At 38.5% G+C, this 21011-nt stretch overlaps 1 protein-coding gene across 2 annotated transcripts in view; it reads right to left on the bottom strand.

The window, feature by feature from the left end:
- CLVS2 (clavesin 2) overlaps positions 1 to 20500 on the bottom strand; it is a 93660-nt gene extending 73160 nt beyond the window's left edge. Inside the window, exons 1-3 of one of the 2 annotated variants that reach the window (XM_066248373.1) lie at positions 20022 to 20500; positions 18695 to 19620; positions 6582 to 6756 (exon numbers count right to left, since the gene is read on the bottom strand). In XM_066248373.1, coding sequence (XP_066104470.1) covers positions 6582 to 6756; positions 18695 to 19083 — 564 coding nt within the window. In that variant the 5' untranslated portion in view covers positions 19084 to 19620; positions 20022 to 20500. The remainder of the gene's footprint in view (positions 1 to 6581; positions 6757 to 18694; positions 19621 to 20021) is intronic. The other variant, XM_066248372.1, reaches the window with a different exon arrangement.
- Positions 20501 to 21011: the final 511 nt, after the last annotated feature.

The following is a 21011-nucleotide window of genomic DNA, read 5'->3' as shown; positions in this document are numbered from 1 at the left end:
CTGATTTAGACATTTCGTAATGGCCCTACAACTGAGTCTTAATGTAGCAATTCAAAGAGCTATTCAATTCTCTGTTACAGCCAAACCCCTTGCCAACAGACCTACATCTTGACTACATTATGTACTTTTCATCAGATACAGAGTTTGGGGATTCCCATGGAATTGTGAAAGTAAAAACACAGACAAGTCTGGACAGAGCCAAGGGGAATAGCAGATAAACATCTAAAGGGCAAAACACGATAAATGTAGGGTTTGGATCATTATTTTAAAAAATTCACAAATTAAAGATTCTAGATTCATAAAAGAGTTTGAGTTTTTTTTCACTATTAAAGGGTTTTAAGACTGGTAACATTTTACAAGAAAAAATAGGCCCTGGTCAGCTGGCTCAGCAGTAGAGCATTGGCCCACTGTGTGGAAGTCCTAGGTTTGATTCCTGATTAGGGCACACAGGAGAAGCCATCATCTGCTTTTCCTCCACTCTCCCTTCTCTCTCTCCTTCACACTTTCTCTCTCTACCCCTCCTACATCCATGGTTCAATTTGAGCAAGTTGGCCCCAGCCACCGAGGATGGCTCCATGGCCTCACCCCAGGTGCTGAAATATTTAGGTTGCTGAGCAACAGAGAGATGGCCTCAGATGGGAAGAGCATGACCCTGTAGGGGGCTTGCTGGGTGGATTCTGGTCAGGATGCATATATGAGAATCTATCTGCCTTCCTACCTCTAAGTAAAAGAAAAAAAAGAGCAATGGTGACAAAAAATATTAAAAGCACACCACTTCTTTGTAAATTCAAAGATTCTAAACTTTTCCAGGTATATCCAAACATTTCATGTTTTAATTGGCTTCCCAGGCAGATATCTTAGCATTTACATGTCACATCCACTTAATCTTATATTGATTTTCTGAGATGCTTCTTGTTACTATAACTACACTAATCAATTAACTTCTTGTAAGTAGCAAGACTATTTTCTATTTCTTTTTTCTTTCCAATGAAGCTTGACTATTGTATTTCCACAAAAAATAGCTAATGTTGCCTCTTATCTATCAAAGAACTACATTTTGCTGGTAAAAATGATTGATGCTTTTCATTTAGAAACATGTTTGACTATTTTGTGCAGAAAAAGCAAACAGAATTTCTGCAATTCAATACCATGAGTGGCTCACAAATTTTGGGTTGTGTTGATGTAAGTTCTGTGTGGCTATCAGAAAACTGCCTTTGCTTCAATCACAGAGAACTCGGAGGCTGGAAGTCACTCAAGGGAAAAATAATGGTTCTGCCACTTGGTGTCAAAAAACAGCCTAAGGCCAATTAGAACTGCTTTATTTGTCCCGACAAACAAATTTCATCTGTATTAACATGTGAGAATTTGGAATGGAAGAGAGAAGATACTCTATTCTGAGCTTACCTGCTGCTTCTTAGGCACAGCCCTGGAAACAATAGAAACAATAAGATTCAAGAGGAAAGGCACTGGTCTTTGGAGTCATCCAACCTGAACTCAAGCCTTGATATCAATTTGGAAAATATGGTTGTCAAACTCCCTGAAGTTTTATTTCCTGTCCTACAAAATGAAATTGATATAATTACCTCCAGAATAATTTAGGGTTTTCTTTTATCCAAGTTCATTCTGTTGCCTACGAGATCTTCCTAAAGCAGAGGAGTGACCAGATCCAAACTATCCTAAACCTATCTTGTCTTGTCCAAAATCTCCCCATATCTGAGAACATAGGCCAAACCACACAGCATGTCATCCTCTATTCCAGGGGTCTCAAACTCAACTCAGCATGTGGGCCGCAGAGCAAGATCACAGCCGTTAGGCGGGCCGCACTAGGTCTACAAAAGGCAACTGTTACGCAACACTTTTCTCACTGCAGTTGAAAACAAAAAAAATCAGTACAACAAGCACAATTGTACATGCAGTTTACTCAGTGTCACAAAACGACCAGAAACTGTAGTTCGTATCACAACTGCTGATAATTAAGTTAATATCTAGCTAGGATGCTAGAGAAATGAAAAATACAAGTAGGCCCCTAGGCTTACTTAATTTTATCCAAAATATTTTGAACTTCGTGGATTAGTCTGCGGGCCGCACAAAATTGTTCGGCGGGCCGCATGCGGCCCGCAGGCCGCAAGTTTAAGACCCCTGCTCTATTCCATGAAGCCAAGGCTCAACCTGCTTTTCCTGGATCATTTCTGTTTATTCACCCAATTTATTCTTCATTCTAACCACATCAAAATCAGATTTATCATGTACTGTCAACCCCTATCATGGATTTTCAACCCCTCTGTAGATGTATGTTTCTTCCAAAGCACTTTCCCAAAGTTTTTCTGACTTATATGTTTTTCCTGTCCTTACCAACTTAACAACTCTTGCTCAACCTTCAAAACCTAAGATATCTCCACAATCACCGCCTATCCAAATGCACCTAGAGCTTCTCCTAAAAGAAACAAAGATTGATTTTTTTACTAGATGAATGATCTCATTTCTGCCTGGCTTCCAGCATGAAAAAAAAAATTTTTATTTGACATCTAACATGAACATTAGATGCTATTTAACCACAGAGTGAAGCGATTTTTAAAAATGCAATCTGTGTATCTCAATTTAAGCACTCAAAGCAAAATATGAGAGCATTCAGATTTCCAAAGTCAATTAACTTAAGTCTTCACAGTCTGGGTATTTAGTAAATTGTGAGAAAACCAGCACACATGCAATATATATATATATGGCACCTGAAAATATATGTGCACGTGCACATCAATTATTTTGATCATTGATATCACCTGTTATTTGTGAGAGGTATCATTTCTGATATAATACATAAAATTGGTGTAAATGAGTAGGCTCAGATCCAAATAAGTTCTAGAATTTGCCCTAGTATTTGATATTTGGCAGGGTTGTCAACCACATTCAGATCTATCTGCCTCTAAAGCCCATTTTATTTTCACTGTTCCACACAGTCCCTTTATAGACTTTGTAATGTGATCACAGGTGGATCTTCTATCAGTGGGTCTATATGTTTTTATCTAAGGTATCAGGTGCTATCTCTAGCCAGATCACTCAAAATATTTTTTTCTTGAGGCAAAAGGAGGTTGGTGTGTGCAGATAGAGAGGTTATGCAGTAACCCCAAAATGAAGAGAGATGAGGTTTCTTTAAAACAGAGTTACAGGCCCTGGCCGGTTGGCTCAGTGGTAGAGCGTCAGCCTGGCATGCAGGAGTCCTGGGTTCAATTCCCGGGCAGAGCACACAGGAGAAGCGCCCATCTGCTTCTCCACCCCTACCCCTCTCCTTCCTCTCTGTCTCTCTCTTCCCCTCCCGCAGCCAAGGCTCCATTGGAGCAAAGTTGGTCCAGGCGCTGAGGATGGCTCCATAGCCTCTGCCTCAGGCACTAGAATGGTTCTGGTTGCAACAGAGTGACGCCCCAGATGGGCAGAGCATTGCCCCCTGGTGGGCGTGCCGGGTGGATCCTGGTCGGGTACATGTGGGAGTCTGTCTGATTGCCTCCCCATTTCCAGCTTCAGAAAAATACACACACACACACACAAAAACAGAGTTACAGACTGACCAGCGATGGCAGAGTGGATAGAGCATTACACTGGGATGCAGAGGACCCAGATTTGAAACCCGAGCACAGGCTCACCAGTTTGAGTGTGGGGTTGCTGGCTTGACCCCATACTCACTGGCTTGAGCCCAAAGGTTGCTGGCTTGAGCCCAAGGTCACTGGCTTGAGCAAAAGGTCACTCACTCTGCTGTAGCCCCTGGGTCAAGGCACATTTGAGAAAGCAGTCAATGAACAATTAAGGTGCCACAACGAAGAATGGATTCTTCTCATCTCTCCTTTCCTATTAGTCTGTACCTATCTGTCCTTCTCTCTGTCTCTCTCTCTCTCTCTCTCTCTCTCTGTTTCTGTCAAAAAAACAATACAAACAAAACAAAAAAGTGCAGTTACATCCCATTAATAATACACATCATTAAAGTAAGATTCCTTTCTGGCACTAGACCCATTTGTAGACTCTTATTTCTGGTTCAACTCCATAGACTACATTTTTGTTCCTTAAGTAAAAGTAACATATTATAGCAGAATTATGACATAATACAAACCACCACTGAATTATCAAAAATACAGGGTAAGCCAAAAGTAAGTTTACAATTGTTTGTAAAGAAAATACAATAATTAATAAATACTAAGAATACAAGAATGAACTCTGTGTTTTGTGTACTCACAACTGTAAATCTATTTTTCCTCATCCTATATTGTTAAAACAAAAATATAAAAATAAATAAAAGTATTATCTCCTCTTAATTGCCCTCACTGGATTAATTGGAAATTATTTATTATTGTTGGGATGGTGCTGGTCTTGATAATGGCATTAGTTGTGCTTAGTGCTGAAAATTGTGTACATATCTTTAATTCAAAAGTTTTATCATCTCATGCCAATCTCAAACATATATAATATTTATTTATGCTCCACATGAAATATACATCAATACATAATAATATTTTTCATGTAAATTCAAAATAAACAGAGGTTTGATTAGACAAGTCAGAAAATGTAATTCTTCATAAGACTAAATATGAAATCATGCATGTTATAATGGAACATTTCTAGCACATTTTATAATCTTATTCCGATTACCATTGTTTATAGATATAGTACAGAGACATAGATACATACATGCATAGATCTAGAGCATTTAAAAATTAATTTGAACTGAAGAAAACATTGAGTTTAAAAGTTAAAAACATGTCAAATTTATGGGCAGGAAGAGCTCACTTATTTGAAGTGGCTTCCCAACCAGCAACCAGGAGGCATCAACATTGCTTACTGAGCCTGGTCTTGGGAGAAAGAAAAGGGGATTTACAGGGTGTAGAGATAAGGCAGTCAACACCAATCCCTGAAAGACAGGGACTATCTCTCTTTCTAGCACAAACACAGAGGTTCAATCTGACATAGTTCCTGTCGTGCTGACACTTAGCACTTAAAGAAGTACTGATAAAAACCATGGCTAATAAGGAATCTCCCAAACAGATCTGAATTGTCAGTGTTTCCTCCTGCAATGACTTCTCACCTTACTACTAAATGTCTCCATACAAAATGTAACTTGGCTAATAGCAAAGCAGTGAGTCTATCCTTGAAATAATTTTGAAAGTTTCTTAGGAATAATATGAGTTCTCCAGTCCTTCGTATAGTAAAGGCCTGGTCTACCTCTAATATGAGGAGAAGATACAGGTTAAATAGTGATGACAATTTAAAAAAGTTAGTTTACCATCCTGGGTTAAGTATGGTAAAAATGGCTGATAGTAACCAATTTTCTTTACAAAATAAAAAAATACTATATCCTCTGTTGGCAATAGGACATATTCTACATGATATACACATTTCCAAACATATATTATTCTGTATCCTCTCCCAACCTTACTTAATGTCTTTATGGAATTTAAAAAAGAAGTGTTGTTCAAGATAGGATAGGAGCATGGGTGACTCACCAAAAGCAAGTCAGGAAACCAGCATCAAAAAAAGCCTATACAGAAACAAACGATCAGGGTCTCTCATTCACTCCAGAGACAAAACTCAAACTGAGAATTCAGTCTGGTTAAGCTGTCCAGCCCATGGCAGAAGTGGCATTTTTAAAGAGAATAATAAACCATCATCTAATTATGATATACCACTAAATAATAATTGATTTTCCATTTTATAATTATCAATCAATTAAACATCATTCACTGGAAGATGCACCATTCTTATATAAATATAAATGCTATGTGACAGTCCTTCCACCAAAAGAAAAAAACAAAAAGAAAACTACAATTAAGTCTAGAAAAGTAATTTAAAACAGTGATTCCATAGCTTAGAGATCAAAACCACATTGGCTGACTTTCCAACAGTGTTTGAGGCAACATGACGATATTGCCTAGCATATCCCAAATTCACCAGGTTAAAGGACATAATGAAGCAAACTTTTAACTAATTAACTAATAGACACAGGAAAGGAAAAAGAAACAAAAAAATTCCTGAATAGTTGATAATTAAAGTCTAAAAGATGTTGCTTCTGATTATCAAAGTAAAAATTTCAGGTCATCACCCATATTTATGTTTAGGCATATTGAGGGTTTGCACCAAGTATTACTAATTCTCATCTATTAAGAGGCCCGCATCCCCAGTTTTTCTTCTGAAATCTTTTGCTTAATTAAAGTTTTAATATTTTTTCTTGAAAACTCTAATACATAAAATTATTTTTATATATTAAGTAAGACATTTTGTTATTCTTTTCTTATTGAATATATTAGGGTGACACTTCAACAAAATTATACAGGTTTCAGGTGTTCAGTTTCACAACACGTTTCTGTACATGGCATTGTGTGTTCACCACCCCAAGTCAAGTCTCAGTCTATTGCCATTTATCCTGTTACCCTCTTCACCTCACTCCATTACACCCTCCCAGCAATTGTCATACACTTGTCTGAGTTCATGAATTTTTTTTTTAATTTTCTCAATCTTTTCACCCCCCTCACCAAGACCCTCACTCTGAAAGATTAGATAAGTCAAATATGGGAGACCAAAAAAGTGGATCTATAAATCTTTACCTGAAGGCCTTCAATAGCCAATCGCAGCATACTGGGTGTAAGTTTAGAGGCTTGCTTGAAGGTGAAGTTACTCCAGTCTATGATCAAAACAAATCCATTCACTTGAAGCTCAGGATCTTCAATCATGGCTTCTAAAGACAGCAAGATGGCACGCAAAATATCCACCAGTGTGTACCTATCAACAACAGTGAAGTCCTTGTGAAATCTGACAACCACCTTTGTAGGAACTATAAAAAGTTGTTAGCACACTAAAAACACCTCTGAAAATATTTAAGAAATCTTAACGCAATGACTTTGTTTAAAATCATTCTTTTAAGAGGAACTTGATTTGTAGCATTCAGGGGACATGTTAGGATTTAACATGTGTTCTGTAAAAACAAACTACAATACTTGGTAAAATACTACAGTTTACTTCATATTTCACAACCGTTTATTTACCTCCAGACTTTCTTATCATTTTCTAAAATTTCACTTCAACTACTCTAAAAATTAAACATGGTACTTTTAAAAAGCTCAGGAATGTTCTCAATAGTAGTGACATTTCATATTTGCATATTTGAAAAATTTCAGAGTGAGATTTGAGGAGTCTCTGATAAACAAGAATAGTATGTATAAATAGCTATGGGTAAAAGTGTCAAAGATTTTAATTACTTGTATTAAGTTTGTATCACGAAGTTAAAAAAAAGAAAAAAGAAAAGGGCCTGGCCAGATATCTCAGTTGAATATCATCTGTTATGCCAAGGTTGCAGGGTTCAATGTCTGGTCAAGGCACATACAAAAATCAACCAATAATTGCATAAATAAGTGGAACAACAAATCGATGTTTCTTTCTCTCCTTTCCTTTCTTGCTCTCTAAAAAAAATTAAAAAATAAAAAAAATTTGAAAAAATAAAGTTTTTTTAAAAGGTATGTTAATAGAAAGAAAGGAAGACAATGAGTACAAAAGGAGAGATGTAACTGTCTATCATAATGCAGGCCTTCCAAATTTAAGGGTTGAGTCTCTATCATTTTCTGACTTGAACCTTCGCACTGTGCTGAGCACACTGTAAAACTCCTATCAACACTCTTCTGTTCCTGCAAAATGATCTAGACTAGCGTGCAGACTCTACTGTGGATTAAGACAATGCCTTGACAAAAGCAGTGAAGGTAAGGATGGAGATAAGAAGCAAAATTTGAGACATATTTCAGAAGCAAACTTGTGAAAATTTGACACTTAATTTGATGGTTGTGAGACTAAGGTTGAGAGAAGAGTAAGGAATGACACAGATTCTAGCTTCAGAGCCTGAATAAACAATACAATGCAAAAATAAGACACAGTTGGGAATGGCTGAAAATAAAGAGCCTGCTGTGTTTGAGAAACCTGTAATATACCCAGTTAACAGCAATTAAATATCTGAAAAAGTAGATCCTAAACTCAAGAGAGAGCTCAAGGTTGAAAATTCCAGAATCGGAAGCATTCAGATCCTGAATTCAAGAAAGTGAAGGAGGTAATGCAGCCAGAGTGGAGAGTAAAATCAGAAAATTATTCTAAGAAGAGAATTTCAGCATTTTAAGAGGAATCAGCCTGACCAGGCAGTGGTTCAATGGATAGAGCATCAGACTGGGACTCAGAGGACCCAGGTTTGAACCTCCGAGGTCGCCCGGCTTGAGCGCAGGCTTATCTGGCTTGAGCACAGGCTCACCAGCTTGAGCAAAGGGTCGCTGGCTTAAGCGTGGTCATTGCTGGCTTGAGGCTCAAGGTCATCGGTTTGAGCCTAAGGTTGCTGGCTTGAGCAAAGTGTCACTCGCTTTGCTGTAGCCCCAGTCAAGGCACATATGAGAAAGCAATCACTGAAAAACTATGGAGTTGCAATGAAGAATTGATGCTTCTCATCTCTCTCCCTTCCTGTCTGTCTGTCCCTATCTGTCCCTCTCTCTGACTCTCTCTCTGTCTGTCAAAAAAAAAAAAAAAAAAGGAATCAACACATTTATAGAATATGTTAACCATTTCAATTTTTAAACATCCTTCATCTCAAGGTTTTTTTTCTTCTTTTTCTTAGACATTGAGGTAATGTTCAATAAAAACTACAGAAAGAAATCTTGACCTCAAGAAGAGGTGGGATGGGGAAGGTTGTGGATCAGAAGTGGAAAACACTGGTGTTGAGTGGAAGTAATGGGCTGACTTCCACTAAATGCTCACTCGCAGTATGAGACAGTGAGCACATATGGTGGAGTCATTCTAAGTTTACTTCTAAAAACATTTGGATGTTAAGAAAAGAAGGAATCATTAACAATCAAAGTTCAAGCAACTTCTCACTTTCTCTGGGCCTCATTTTTGTATCTGCAACATCAACGCAGCAGTCTGGCATAGGCTCTCTCCTGGATCCCAGCGTTAACCAAGCGTAGAGCGTGGTGTCAGAGATGTCAGGATGAATTTCTTTCCTGTCCCTCATTAGCTGTGTAACCCTGGATGTACTCAGCAGGAAATAATCAGAACTGAAATATCTGTTTTTATATTTTACTTTAAAATTTAATGATGATCTTTAGATAGCTTATTACTGTTGTAAAAGTCAAGGATCGATGGGTTATTTTAAATCTCTGGATAGCATATAGGCTATTAATAATCCTAATATGGCATCCTAAAATGATTCCTATATAAGTCAGATAATGAAACTTTTTGTAGAATTCTATTACATATTTGTCTTTAAATCTGTGAAATATGTATGGCCGAATACCTTTGTCTGTCACTTTGTGGCTGGCCTATTTCCTTTTTAAATATAATGACCAAATACAGTGTTGTGACCAAAAGCTTATAAACCTACGCAAACTGGAAAGTTAGAACAAGAAAGCTATATTTCTGCTTAAAATGTAGGCCCTCCTTTAAGAAATATTAATTTTCATTCCTGAAGTTCATAATAATATGGTAAAGAAAATTAAAAATTAGAAAAGCCTAACTTAGAACTTTTCCCTCATTATGATCATTCTTGTGTTACCTATAAAAAATAACAAATAACATTAATACTAAATATAATTAAGTAAAACTTGAATCTGAAATGAGTTGTGGAAGGATGATGCCTTGTGCATAGAAAGAATAAGATGACACTAGTAAGGACTGAAAACAAAAGGAAATTTGTCTTCAGTAACACACTTTAAATATGTTTCTATACAACTGTGTCCAAGAGAAAATTTATATGCACATTATTGTTCCAAAGGAACTAAAATAAGGCAAATCCCAGGACCAGTAATGGAGAAAAAAGTAGGTTTGCAAAGTTCTCAAAAGTAAATTCCACAAGTTTTAAAATTTTATATCTTGCTCCAAAAAAAAAGAGAATTAAATGCCATTTATATTAATCACATGAATGTATACGTTTTTTTAAAAAAAAAACCATAAAAACATTCTAGCTGACTGCATTCAAAGGGCAGGTCAAAACCCCTCTTGACACTCCAGTCCTCTGTTGTCAAACATGTCACATTACTACCATGAGCAGCTCAGCAAGCAGTTCCTAAGCAGAACGTTATTAAAAGAGATTTTGCCAAAGTCTGTAAAATATTTTCCAAAAAAAAAAATGGAGCATTTTATGAATTTTACCCTTTCAAGAATCCTACCATCATTCTACTCCTTGAAATTATTTCTACTGTAACAGTTTATAAAGCGTCAGTACAATAAGTATTCCACATGTTCCTGTTGGGGATTACACCCCAATTTGTAGGAGCTCCTTCATTGCTATTCTTCCCTGGTATGCTGGAAAGAAGCCATAGATAACAAGCTAGCAATTTATGCAGCTCTTGACTCCTGACTGTGCTTCCCAAAATAGCAGAAGGAAAGCCTGAATCTGAAATCAGCTTGGAGAAGATAATGAGTAGCATGTAGTAAGAAGAAATACTGACATGAGGTAAGGGATTTTACAAGTGGGACACCAGCCTGTGTAGACCATTGCTCCTGAAAGAGATCAAAGCTGCTACAATAGATAAAAACTACTTAGAGAAGACTTGGACACCCATTTCTTCTATTTACTACCTGTGTAATCAAGAGCAGGGAAGCTTCTTCTCCTGCCTCCATCCATGAGAGAGGTTTTGGACTATACATCCTGTACTTCTCCCCTGGGGTTCACAGCATCTCATCCTCTACCACAGCTTACAACCAGTGCCAAGAGCAACCTAAATCACAAGCAGGTCGTTTCCTTCCTACTTTACAACCCTTTCTTTCAGCCTCACAGGGAATAACTGGCATCTTGGCATCACATTTGAGCAGCACAACAGCAAGCAATTTCCCTTTGTCACTAAATCAATCAGCCATTATTAAATTCTTTATTAAGGCTGCCCCCCACCACCCCGTCTGTCCATCAGTTTTCATTAAGCCAGGTCTGAAGCACTTCCTGTTAGAAAGGTGTTAGGGGAGAAACAAAGGAGAAGTGCCTTGATTGATGCCTGGAGGTATCATTAGTGCTAAAGTTGAATCCATCTGTGTATTCAATACTACTGCTGGGAAATAATAATATTACCTCTATCTGTGTAACAGTTAAGATTTCCAAAGGAATTCCCAGTGCATTAACTTAATCTCCAAACAAGCGCATAGTCTCAGTGCTGGCTTTGATCTTACTATTTTGGAGATGAGGACTCAGATGAGGTCTCAGTGAATTATAGAGATGAAGACACAGGGTCTCAGAGAATTGGGATGGTCTGCAGAGAATCACCATGGGAGTGAAACAGGAACCTAGGTGAGAAGCCAGCTCTTTCTGACACCAGAGTTCTCTCCACTCCCTCCCTATGGTGTCTCATACTTAAAGAAGAGTTTGATGAATGGCTGTTCTGCTTTTTCAGTCTCAGTGGCATAACATGTGTCAGGAGATAGATCAGAAAGTCAATACCAACATGACGCCTTGCCAAGGACTAGGACACAGTCTAGCCTGGCTGCATAGGGAGCTTTGCTGGACAAAGAGCAACAAACTAGTCAAAAGGATTGGGATGGAAAGAGGCTCAGTCTACCAACCCTGGAGAAAATATGAACTCCGAAATATGGTTTGTATCATCAAGCAGAGATTATCTGTCCGGGCCTTGCTTTAATTTTACCACTATCTGAATGTAGGTGAGTGACAAAAAATGTTTTGTTGGAAATAAAACATTTAGAGAAAAAAATATGTTTTCTTGAAAAAGGTTTTTAAAAGTAAGAACTACTACCATCAAAATAAAATAAAACAGAATTGCACTGGAAATATACAAACACATCAAAGAGGCAACTCTTTTCAGGGCAGAATACCGTATTTTCTCATGTATAAGATGCTCCCATGTGTAAAATGCACCTTAATTCTGGGGCCCGAAATTAAAAAAAAAAATGTATTACATAAAGTTATTGAACTCAAATTTTATTCATCATAAAATTCATACCGCTCCTCATCACTGTGAAAACTCCCATCCATTAGCTTGTCCTCATCTGTGTCTGATGACCAATCACTATCTTCAACAAGGAGCACAAAAACAAGCACAGAAAAGCGGGAAATGCAAGTAAAATATCTACAACCACTTTAGATCCCAAATTTTTCAAAGAAGTGTGCATCTCATACATGAGGCAATAGGGTACTCTAAGCAAGCTTCTGCTTGGTAGTCTTTCCCACCAGATTTATTCTAGCAACTTAACTTTCTGTCCCTAATTGTTTATATTCTGATGTTTAACCAAGATGTTCTAAACCATTAATAACGTTTAAATGATCAGAGCTTGCTTTTTTGAATTAATTATATTTAACTGTATTTTTCTCTAGATTTGTGTTGCTGTATATACATATAAAAAAATGTTTGACTAATTCACTGGTTATAAGTGAAATACTTAACTATGCCTCAGTTCCTTCATCTGCAAAATGAAAATCTGAACAAAACCTACCTCATATGAGTGTAGTAAAGATTTTAATGAGTTAATGTTTGTTAAGTGCTTAGAAGAGTGCCTGACACATGCTATAAAAGCATTTTAAAATGAATGAATCAATGAATTACTTTACTAATTAAAATAAAACAATAAAAGGTTGAATTTAGCTAACCAAGCAGGCAATACTGTTCCTTATACAATAGTGTGTAGCTTGCAGCTGCCCCTCTGCCCTGAATTTCTCAATTGTCAAAGAGTACCCTCTAAGCCTGTGATGGTGAACCTTTTTATAAAAACCGCCCACTTTTGCAGTGCTGGTAAACCTGGTCCCTCCAGCCCATAGTGGGCGTTCCAGCTTTCATGATGGGCCAATCGCGGCGCCATTTGGTTGCTCCGCTACCGCCCACCATGAAAGCTGGAACGCCCACTAGTGGGCGGGAGGGACCAGGTTGACCAGCACTGCAAAAGTGGGCGGTTTTTCTAAAAAGGTTCGCCATCACAGCTCTAAGCACTTAACAACCTCCTTGGTAGTTATTTAACTTTTCATGTTTTTTTTTCTTCCCGGAGAGGTCGTATGTTCCTTGCTAATACAAAGAAATGTTATGTTCACTTGCCTCTAGCAACTACTAAATTTCTACATATGTAGTAAATGTTTGACCAAAGTGTACTTTTTAAAAATTGACTTGAATTGAGTACTATTTATTCAGAGTGATGTGATAAGGACTCAACATGCAGGGACATCCGTTCCCTTGTGTCAATAGTGTCACTTACTACATTAATGCAATGTATGTATTTGTCCTCTGTGATGTAAAAGTACTCAAACATGTCCCAAGAATGGAAGGAAATGTATTACGTTAGTAAGGATAATTTGTTAATTTACTAACTTGGTTCATGTTTTTAAATATCTTTAAGCATTTCTTTTGAGGTATACTTTCAGTGTACAGTAGTAACCTCTTCAACTTTGTTTAAAGCTGCATTTTTGAAACATGAAATAGCGTGCTTTAGTCTAGAATCAATTAACTTCCTACTGAAGGTTGGTCTTTTAGTCTTTGCTGTTATTTCAGAATTATTTTGCTAATTACTGCATAATTGCCCTAGTTTTTAAAAACTGTCTTAATTTTCAGAGATTTGTTCTAATATTCCACTAACATTTTTCAGGATATTTTTATTTCCCATTTTCGTGGTTTCAAATAAACTGTAGTTTCCAGAGTATTTCTTAAAAGAGCATCCTTATAAGGAAACAATACAGAAGCTCTGCTGGGACAGAAACCCCATGGAATCCACACCTGCCAATTCTAGTTTTGGCTTAATCTCAAAATCTACCCAAAATAGAACACAGCAATGTCTCCAGGATTTTGAAGGTAAAAATTCCTGACCCTGTCATGATATATGACATCATGGAGCAAAAAGTTGAAAAGTATTTAAATAAATTGTGCCAAGAAGTCTTGAAAAATCAAGTCAAAAAATTATCTGTGTAGTCTGTGGTTATTTTTAAAATTTTAATCTATCATCATCGTAACCTTTCAATTTGGAAATTGGTCACATTATTTTGTTTTATTTTTTCTTTCAAATATTGATCCTATGTATAAGAGATTACCAGTTATAATGATGACCATTGAAGGCTTTACAGTCCATCAAAGTTTATGTATGTTCAAATTACAATGTTCAGTATTAAGGAATATGATTTAGTTATTTTATTTTTATTCAAGTGATTTTATTGGCATGACACTGGTTAACAAAATTCTACAGGTTTCAGATGCCTAATTCTACAACATACCATCTGGTCACATTATTTTAATAAATGTAAGCATAATCATTAATCAACCTGAAGCTACAAATAGCTAATCACTTGTATAATTTTTTTATGAAAAGTCACACAAAATAAACAAACTGACAATAACACATTTCTTAGGCAAATTCTAGGATAAATTTCAGGATCATAGCGATGTCTGACCAGCCATCCTTCTTCCCCTTCCAGAGTTTCAATTCTCTAAGTGATAATCAATGTCCATTATGACAAGCTTAACAGAGCTGTAAGATGATCAGTGTTTTCTGGATTGCCACTATATTAAGAATCATTTTAGTTTAGCTGTATTTAATTGTTTTCTAATAGTTATTAACCAGAGTCCAATAAATGATTGTTTGTTGTACTAAAGTATAGAGAACGACTTTATAAGTCTAATAAGGTAAAATATGACTTATAGGATAACTAAAAAACTATAAGCCAACTATCAAAATACATGTCATCATTATATTTAAGGTGACACATGTACACATGAATGTTCCCAATAGGTATATATGTCAATAAATTTAACTACTCAGATATCTGCTCTCATATTCTAGAGTATATATAGATCATAATCTAATTTTATCCCAAAATTCTTTTTCTTAAAGTAGTGCAATCTCTTCTAAGCTTCCTGGTACATAATCTTCACATTCTGTTGTTGAAGTCAGGTGGAAATGTGAAGGTATCTGCCAGTCCTAAGCAGGGTACTATTACTCAAGAAAGAAAGACAGCACGGAGGCTACTCCATCTTAGTGATACAGTAAAATAATACCATTGTTTCTAATTTTGTAAAATTTACTCTTCTTTTCAGAAATTATGTTAGATGCTCTGAAAAAAAAAAAGGAGCTAAAATTGTATAAATATTTTCCAAGGATAACCTGCTCAATAAATGTAATAATCACTTAAACCTGTTCTATTCTTTTTAAAAAGAACTACAATCCAAACTCAAAGTCACTTTGACATTTCAGTATTACATTTTGTTTAGATTCATTAGAAGGAAGGTACACTGTAAATATTATTTTACCTTAGTCTTCCTGAATGTTCCATGTCTTTTGTAAAGGCTTTGAAAATTGGTCCAACCAATTTAATAACCTAAAACTGACCTGCATTACATCACAGTAGAAAGAGACACTATTTTATTTATAGTCACCATCTCACACACATTTACTATTTCTAGTCTCCTGAGGAGCACAGAAAATTGTTCTACATTTTAATATAGGAGAAAGTATGTATTAGATAACTTCCTACTTAAAATTTCTTTTTATGCACAACTGAATTCAACTCAACAAATAGTTATTGAGCATTAACTCTCGTCCAAGTGCTCTTATAAAGGTAATAACATAAGATTTAGTCTTTTTTTTATATAGATCAATTATTTCATAGGTCTTTACAAAGTTCTTCAAAACTTATTTTAAAAATCTTCCTTTTCCTTTTGGGAAGTTGGAAATTGTCTGTTTTCCAAATAAAAAAGTGCATTTTTTTTCTATCTCATGCCTGGAATTTCTCTCCATAATCGTGGATGTTCCCACCTATTGTTTCTTTAAAACAATGCTACTTTTTAAAAAAAAGTTGTTGAAAGCCAGGCAATTCACTGAACAACTCAAGGAAGGTGTTGGGAATTATGGTCAGATGTGTAGTCTACTCGAGAGACCGTGGTTCATTGGGCTGGCAGTATCAGGGCAGGAGATGAGAACACCTGACTTGCAGAACATGGGAGGAATGAGAAAATTTGACATATATATCCACCTAACACAGCAATAGTAAAGTAAACATCTAGGGAAGGCAATAGAAACTCTTGTAGGAGTTGAAGTCAGAAAAGACTTGTGACTGCAGAGTGGAATGACAGAGGGGATTCAGGCTGAGGTAAGAGAAGGGCTGGTGACACCCTGGTGCTGCCAGAAAGGCAGCTGTCCTGCAGTTTCCAGGGCAGTTCTTACACACACTTCCCAATGATAATGGTTTGCAGAAGATGCCAAGAGGAAAGACCTGTTTATCCACGAGTCCTTATTATTGGGTATATATAGGTCTGAAATGATGGGCAGAAGAAGTAACTTTTTTTTTTTAAGACTACAGAAGGAGGAACCTCAACTGAATTTTAGTCAAGTTCTAAATAACTTGCAGACCTTTTGACCTTGATGTGTTATAACTTCATGATTATGTCTGCTCATGTTTATTCATTGAAATAGAATTCACAATTATTAATCTATAGAACCTGATAGAGTATTTTTACAGGACACAGCTTTTTATTTTTAATTTCACAGGCACATATTTTTAATATTAAAATTTTATGTAGATTTCATAAAATAGTTCTATATACCAATTAATAAATCTCCTCCCACTGTAGATTTTCAGGGAGATAGATTTTAATTACTAATAACCTATCTTTTATTTTAAAAAAGTATGAAATAGACAACAAAGACATATAGTTTCATTAGTAAACTAGGAGTAATCAGCTTCTCATATACATGAGAATTATTGAGTGATATTCATCTTAATTAGGTTTATAAATCAATGTGGATATTAGTTCACTTATAAAAATAAATTGAAATAGGTCTAATGTGAGTAAGTGCATGTGTCCTTGAATGCAATCCACTTCTCCCTAATAATATCTATCAGGGTTTGACACATATTTAAATATAAAATTTCCACAGCTCTCATTTAACTTTAAATTGATAAAGAGTTCCAATCCAACTGACAAATGAATATTAGGTTCTTTCATAAATAAAAGTATTCAATTTTGATATACACAATTATTGGTTTGCTACTTTTTATAAATGACCCTACAATGTACTTTTCAAATGAAAAAATATATATATATATATATTAAAGAAAAAACTTTGGTCAAAGGATAAGATTTCATGGTCTTTAAACTGTACTACCTGCTAAAAAGTAGAATATGATGTCAATAACTAACCAAAGTAAGGAATGAGACTCTATTCCCCTCAATGCTAACTTTCTCTATGAGTTTCTTAACTTTATGATTTAGAATTCTTCAGGTAATAGCTTTTCTATTTACCTAAAAAACAATTGGAGCCTGACCTGTGGTGGTGCAGTGGATAAAGCGTCGACCTGGAACGCTGAGGTCGCCGGTTCAAAACCCTGGGCTTACCTGGTCAAGGCACATATGGGAGTTGATACTTCCTGCTCCTCCCTTCTCTCTCTCTCTCTCTCTCTCTCTCTCTCTCATTCTCTCTCTCTCTCTCCCTCTCCCCTGTCTAAAATGAATAAATAAAGTCTTTAAAAAAAAAAACAATTGGAGTACTCCTCAACCTAGACTTATAGAGAAAAGATAAGCAATTAAGGGGGGGGGACTGTTAAAAATATTAATTTACCTTCTAAGATCCCAAGACTCGGAGAGGCTTATCTAGAGATTTACCAGTACCTGAAAAAGACTTTTACAATTGCTCCAGAGATGGTTTAAACTAGCCTGATACATTAAAAGTTTCCATGCACAAAACTAAAAATACACCAGTAGTTTAACAACCACCTTCTTATGATTCATAGTACTGATAAACATGCTTAAGATCCATGAAATACATTGACTTTGAACTTAACTGAAACTATCTTACACAAGAACATTTATAATTTCTTATATCTGTCAGTCTGAGAAAAGAATTCTCATTGAGGAAACAGAAGAATCCCTCTTTGCCTTTTTTAAACATAATGTAGACAAAAAAACAAACAAACATGTTTTCTCCTCCATTAAAAAGCAAGAGAGCTAAAAAAAAAAAGTCTACCAACCGACATATCTGAACATTTTCTACCTCCTTCCAAAAGATGAAAAATCACATCAGACAGGAAACACCCTCTTTAGATTAGATGCAGAACAGGCACACCGGTCAGCCTTTCTTTCAGTGTTGGCAGACAAGCTCAGTGACAGAGTGTACAACTCGGTCTTTGCACTGAAGTGACACACATCATATTAGTCCTTCGTCAGCACGTCACCAAGCAGAAAACTTCCAAAGCAATAAAACTACTTGATCTTGGTTGAACACCACGTTATCCTTAAAAAGTAAAACCTCAGTACTAAAGACAGAGATGATGATGGATGACGACGATGATGAAGATAATGATGATGATGATAATAATGGTGATCATGATGAATCTAGTTTAAGAATTTCTTCAAAAAGGAGGAAGAGTTGTCTCCTTTTTCATACTAATTTCTCCACAGAACTTATTCAGGAGGTGGAATACTGAGCTGATTTATTTAGAAGTTAAATGATTTAGATTGCAGCACAGTAATAGGGTTCAGGAAGAACTGTAAGTTTCTACTGCACTTAAAGCTGCAGTAGAAACTGGGTTTTATGAAGAGTTAAAAGTTAAAAAGCAAACAAACCCTAGGGTGCCCATCAAAAACATTTTTAGTTTCTCTTTTTTATTCTCAGCCAAACAAACAAAAACAGTAAAGTTGTAAAGCTATAACACTACTCAGGGTGAATTCTGAAAAATGGGAGAATAAAAGATGCCTAGGATGAGTTAGGATTTAGGATTTACCTGCTCTGATCCCAGTTGGCAGCAAAAAGGACTAGAATCTTCCTGCCATAGTGGTCCAGATTGGCCAGGCCCCCAGGGAAGCCATCCTTCAGTGCCTGCTTGATGCCAGGGTCAGTGGCCTTGAAGCTTTTAAACATGTCCAGGTTCTGCTGCCGGTACTCAAAGTATTGGGCTAGGAGGCGAAAGGCCTCAAAGTGATGAAACTTCCTGGCCCGCAAGAAGCGTAAAATGAAGGCATCATCCGTGCGCAGAAAGCCAATGTCCGGTCTGGTGATGACCATGTCCCTCACCTCCTGGATGTCCTGGTGCAGTGTGTCTGGGTTCTCGTTGAGCTCCAGGCGAGCTTTCTCCAGGGTCTCGGGAGAGAGCCCAGCTTGCAAATGAGTCATTGTTCTGTTTGTTCCTGAGCCTTCCCTTCCTCTTGCTGACTGTCCCACAACTAACCTGGCCCTTGCCACCGCCGCACTCTGGCCTCCAGACCTCGAAGCTGTCTGCTTCCTCTTCTTTACAGGAAATGATTTGTCTTGGTGTCCAATCAAGTACCCTGTTGCTCCCCCTTTCCCACAGCTCTTTTATGAAGGATATAAACTTCTTTCTTCACTCCCTTAAAAAACGGCCCCACTTTGGTTCCCTCTTTCCTTTCCTTGAAAGAGATGTGGACCTCTGGCTCTCCCAGCGCTCCTCGTCCTTCCACTCCGCTAACAAAACACCCCCAATCGCATCCAGCGCTGACGGTGCTAATCCTGGAACTGTCCTCTCCTCTCACAAGATGTAGCACAAACAGACCCCACGCACATATCAGCCCCAGCACTTTGACGCTTCTGCGTTGCCTACAGAAGGATGCTCCGGCCAGGGATAACGATGGGGGATTCTGATTAATAATAAGGTGGCTCTTCAGCACTGAGCTCCAGGAGGGGAAAGCGCGTCTTTGCCAGAAAAAAAGAGAGAGAGAGAGAGAAAGGGAGATATAGAGAGCTTATTTCTCCTTCTGCTTGCTCAAAGGATCTATTTTTAAGAAACATTTGTGGGATTTTATTTAAAATTGTTATGATCCAATTAGGCGGAGACTCCGCAGACAGCGCACCTTCCCTCCACCCATCTTAGACACACCGTGATCTCACAGGCACCAGGAGGGTTTGGGGTGGCGTTGTCCCCTGCGTGGGCTCCCTCCAACCCCACCCCCAACTTCTGCCTTTCTCTGTCCCTTTATTTCCACAGACTTGCCGCGGGGGGGCTGGGGGACCTCTCTGGGAGCGTACATTACAAATGCTGGGTGGGGTGAGAGGTTGGAGAAGAGGGGTGGAGAATAAAATCAAAATGTCTCTACCTTTTCTATAACACCCCAGAGCAAGAGAAAAGACGAGACAGCTCCTACCAGCCGACCCGGAGGCGGAGGCGCTAAGCAATGCGGCACTCCCTGGCTGCCATCGGCCGCGGCTTCGGCAGCGACGGCGGCGACAGCAGCGTCAACTCCTCTCGGCGGGATGGATCCGGCGCGGAAGAAGGGCGGTTTCGGGGACCCGGGCCGAAGACGCGCTGGAGAGCAGCCTTGGCCACATCGTCCGGGAGCCACCCGCTGCCTCTCCCAGAGGAGGAGTGGGCGGGGGGGGGCGGCTAGGGCCACTGCTGTCCCGGGCTTCCGCCCGGCCCTGCCATTCTCGCTTTCAGGAGAGAAGGAAGGAAGGGAACGGGGTCGACCGCCTGGGTGGGGAAAGCCACGCGGGCGGCCGCCGCCTTTGTGCGCCCGGAGCCGGCCGGGCGGTGGGCACCGCGGGGCGGCTGCGGGGCGGCGCGGGCCTGTCCCCGTGCGCGCCCGGGCGGCGGGAGGCAGGCGCGCCCCTCTGCCCGAGGCTGCGGCGGCGGCTGCGGCTCCGGCTAAAGGAGGGACCCGGTTCAGCTCAACTCCTCGCTCATGATCCCGGCACCGATCTCGCTGCGACGTAAGCGCTCAGCTCGCGCACGCACTCCTCGCACCTCTGCCTGACTCGTCTGGGGAGGACGGCAGTTTAGGTGGCGTTCACACATCCCGAGCCCCAAGTTTAGCCTGCTCCTGGTCCCCGCTCCTCAGTGGGTTCCTCCCGCCGGGCCCCGAGGGGCAGCGACGCCTTGCGGCCTCCCCACACCCCTCTCCCACCCTTTGTGTGCAAGACCCTGGAGTGGCCCGACGACACATTTGCTGATTCCTCCTGTGGGAAGTAATTTTGATGTGGAAGGAGTACGGAAACGTTCTGTACTTCTGCATTTGTTGTTGAAATGTTTAATTTAGAAAAAGACCAGGGTGTTTTCAACGCACTGTGTTGATGATTGATCCTCCTGG

Source organism: Saccopteryx bilineata, chromosome 12 (genome assembly GCF_036850765.1).
Source record: "Saccopteryx bilineata isolate mSacBil1 chromosome 12, mSacBil1_pri_phased_curated, whole genome shotgun sequence".
NCBI classification, from domain to species: domain Eukaryota; kingdom Metazoa; phylum Chordata; class Mammalia; order Chiroptera; family Emballonuridae; genus Saccopteryx; species Saccopteryx bilineata.
The sequence above is the reverse complement of the archived record's forward strand: the minus strand, read 5'-3'. Positions and strand labels throughout refer to the sequence as shown.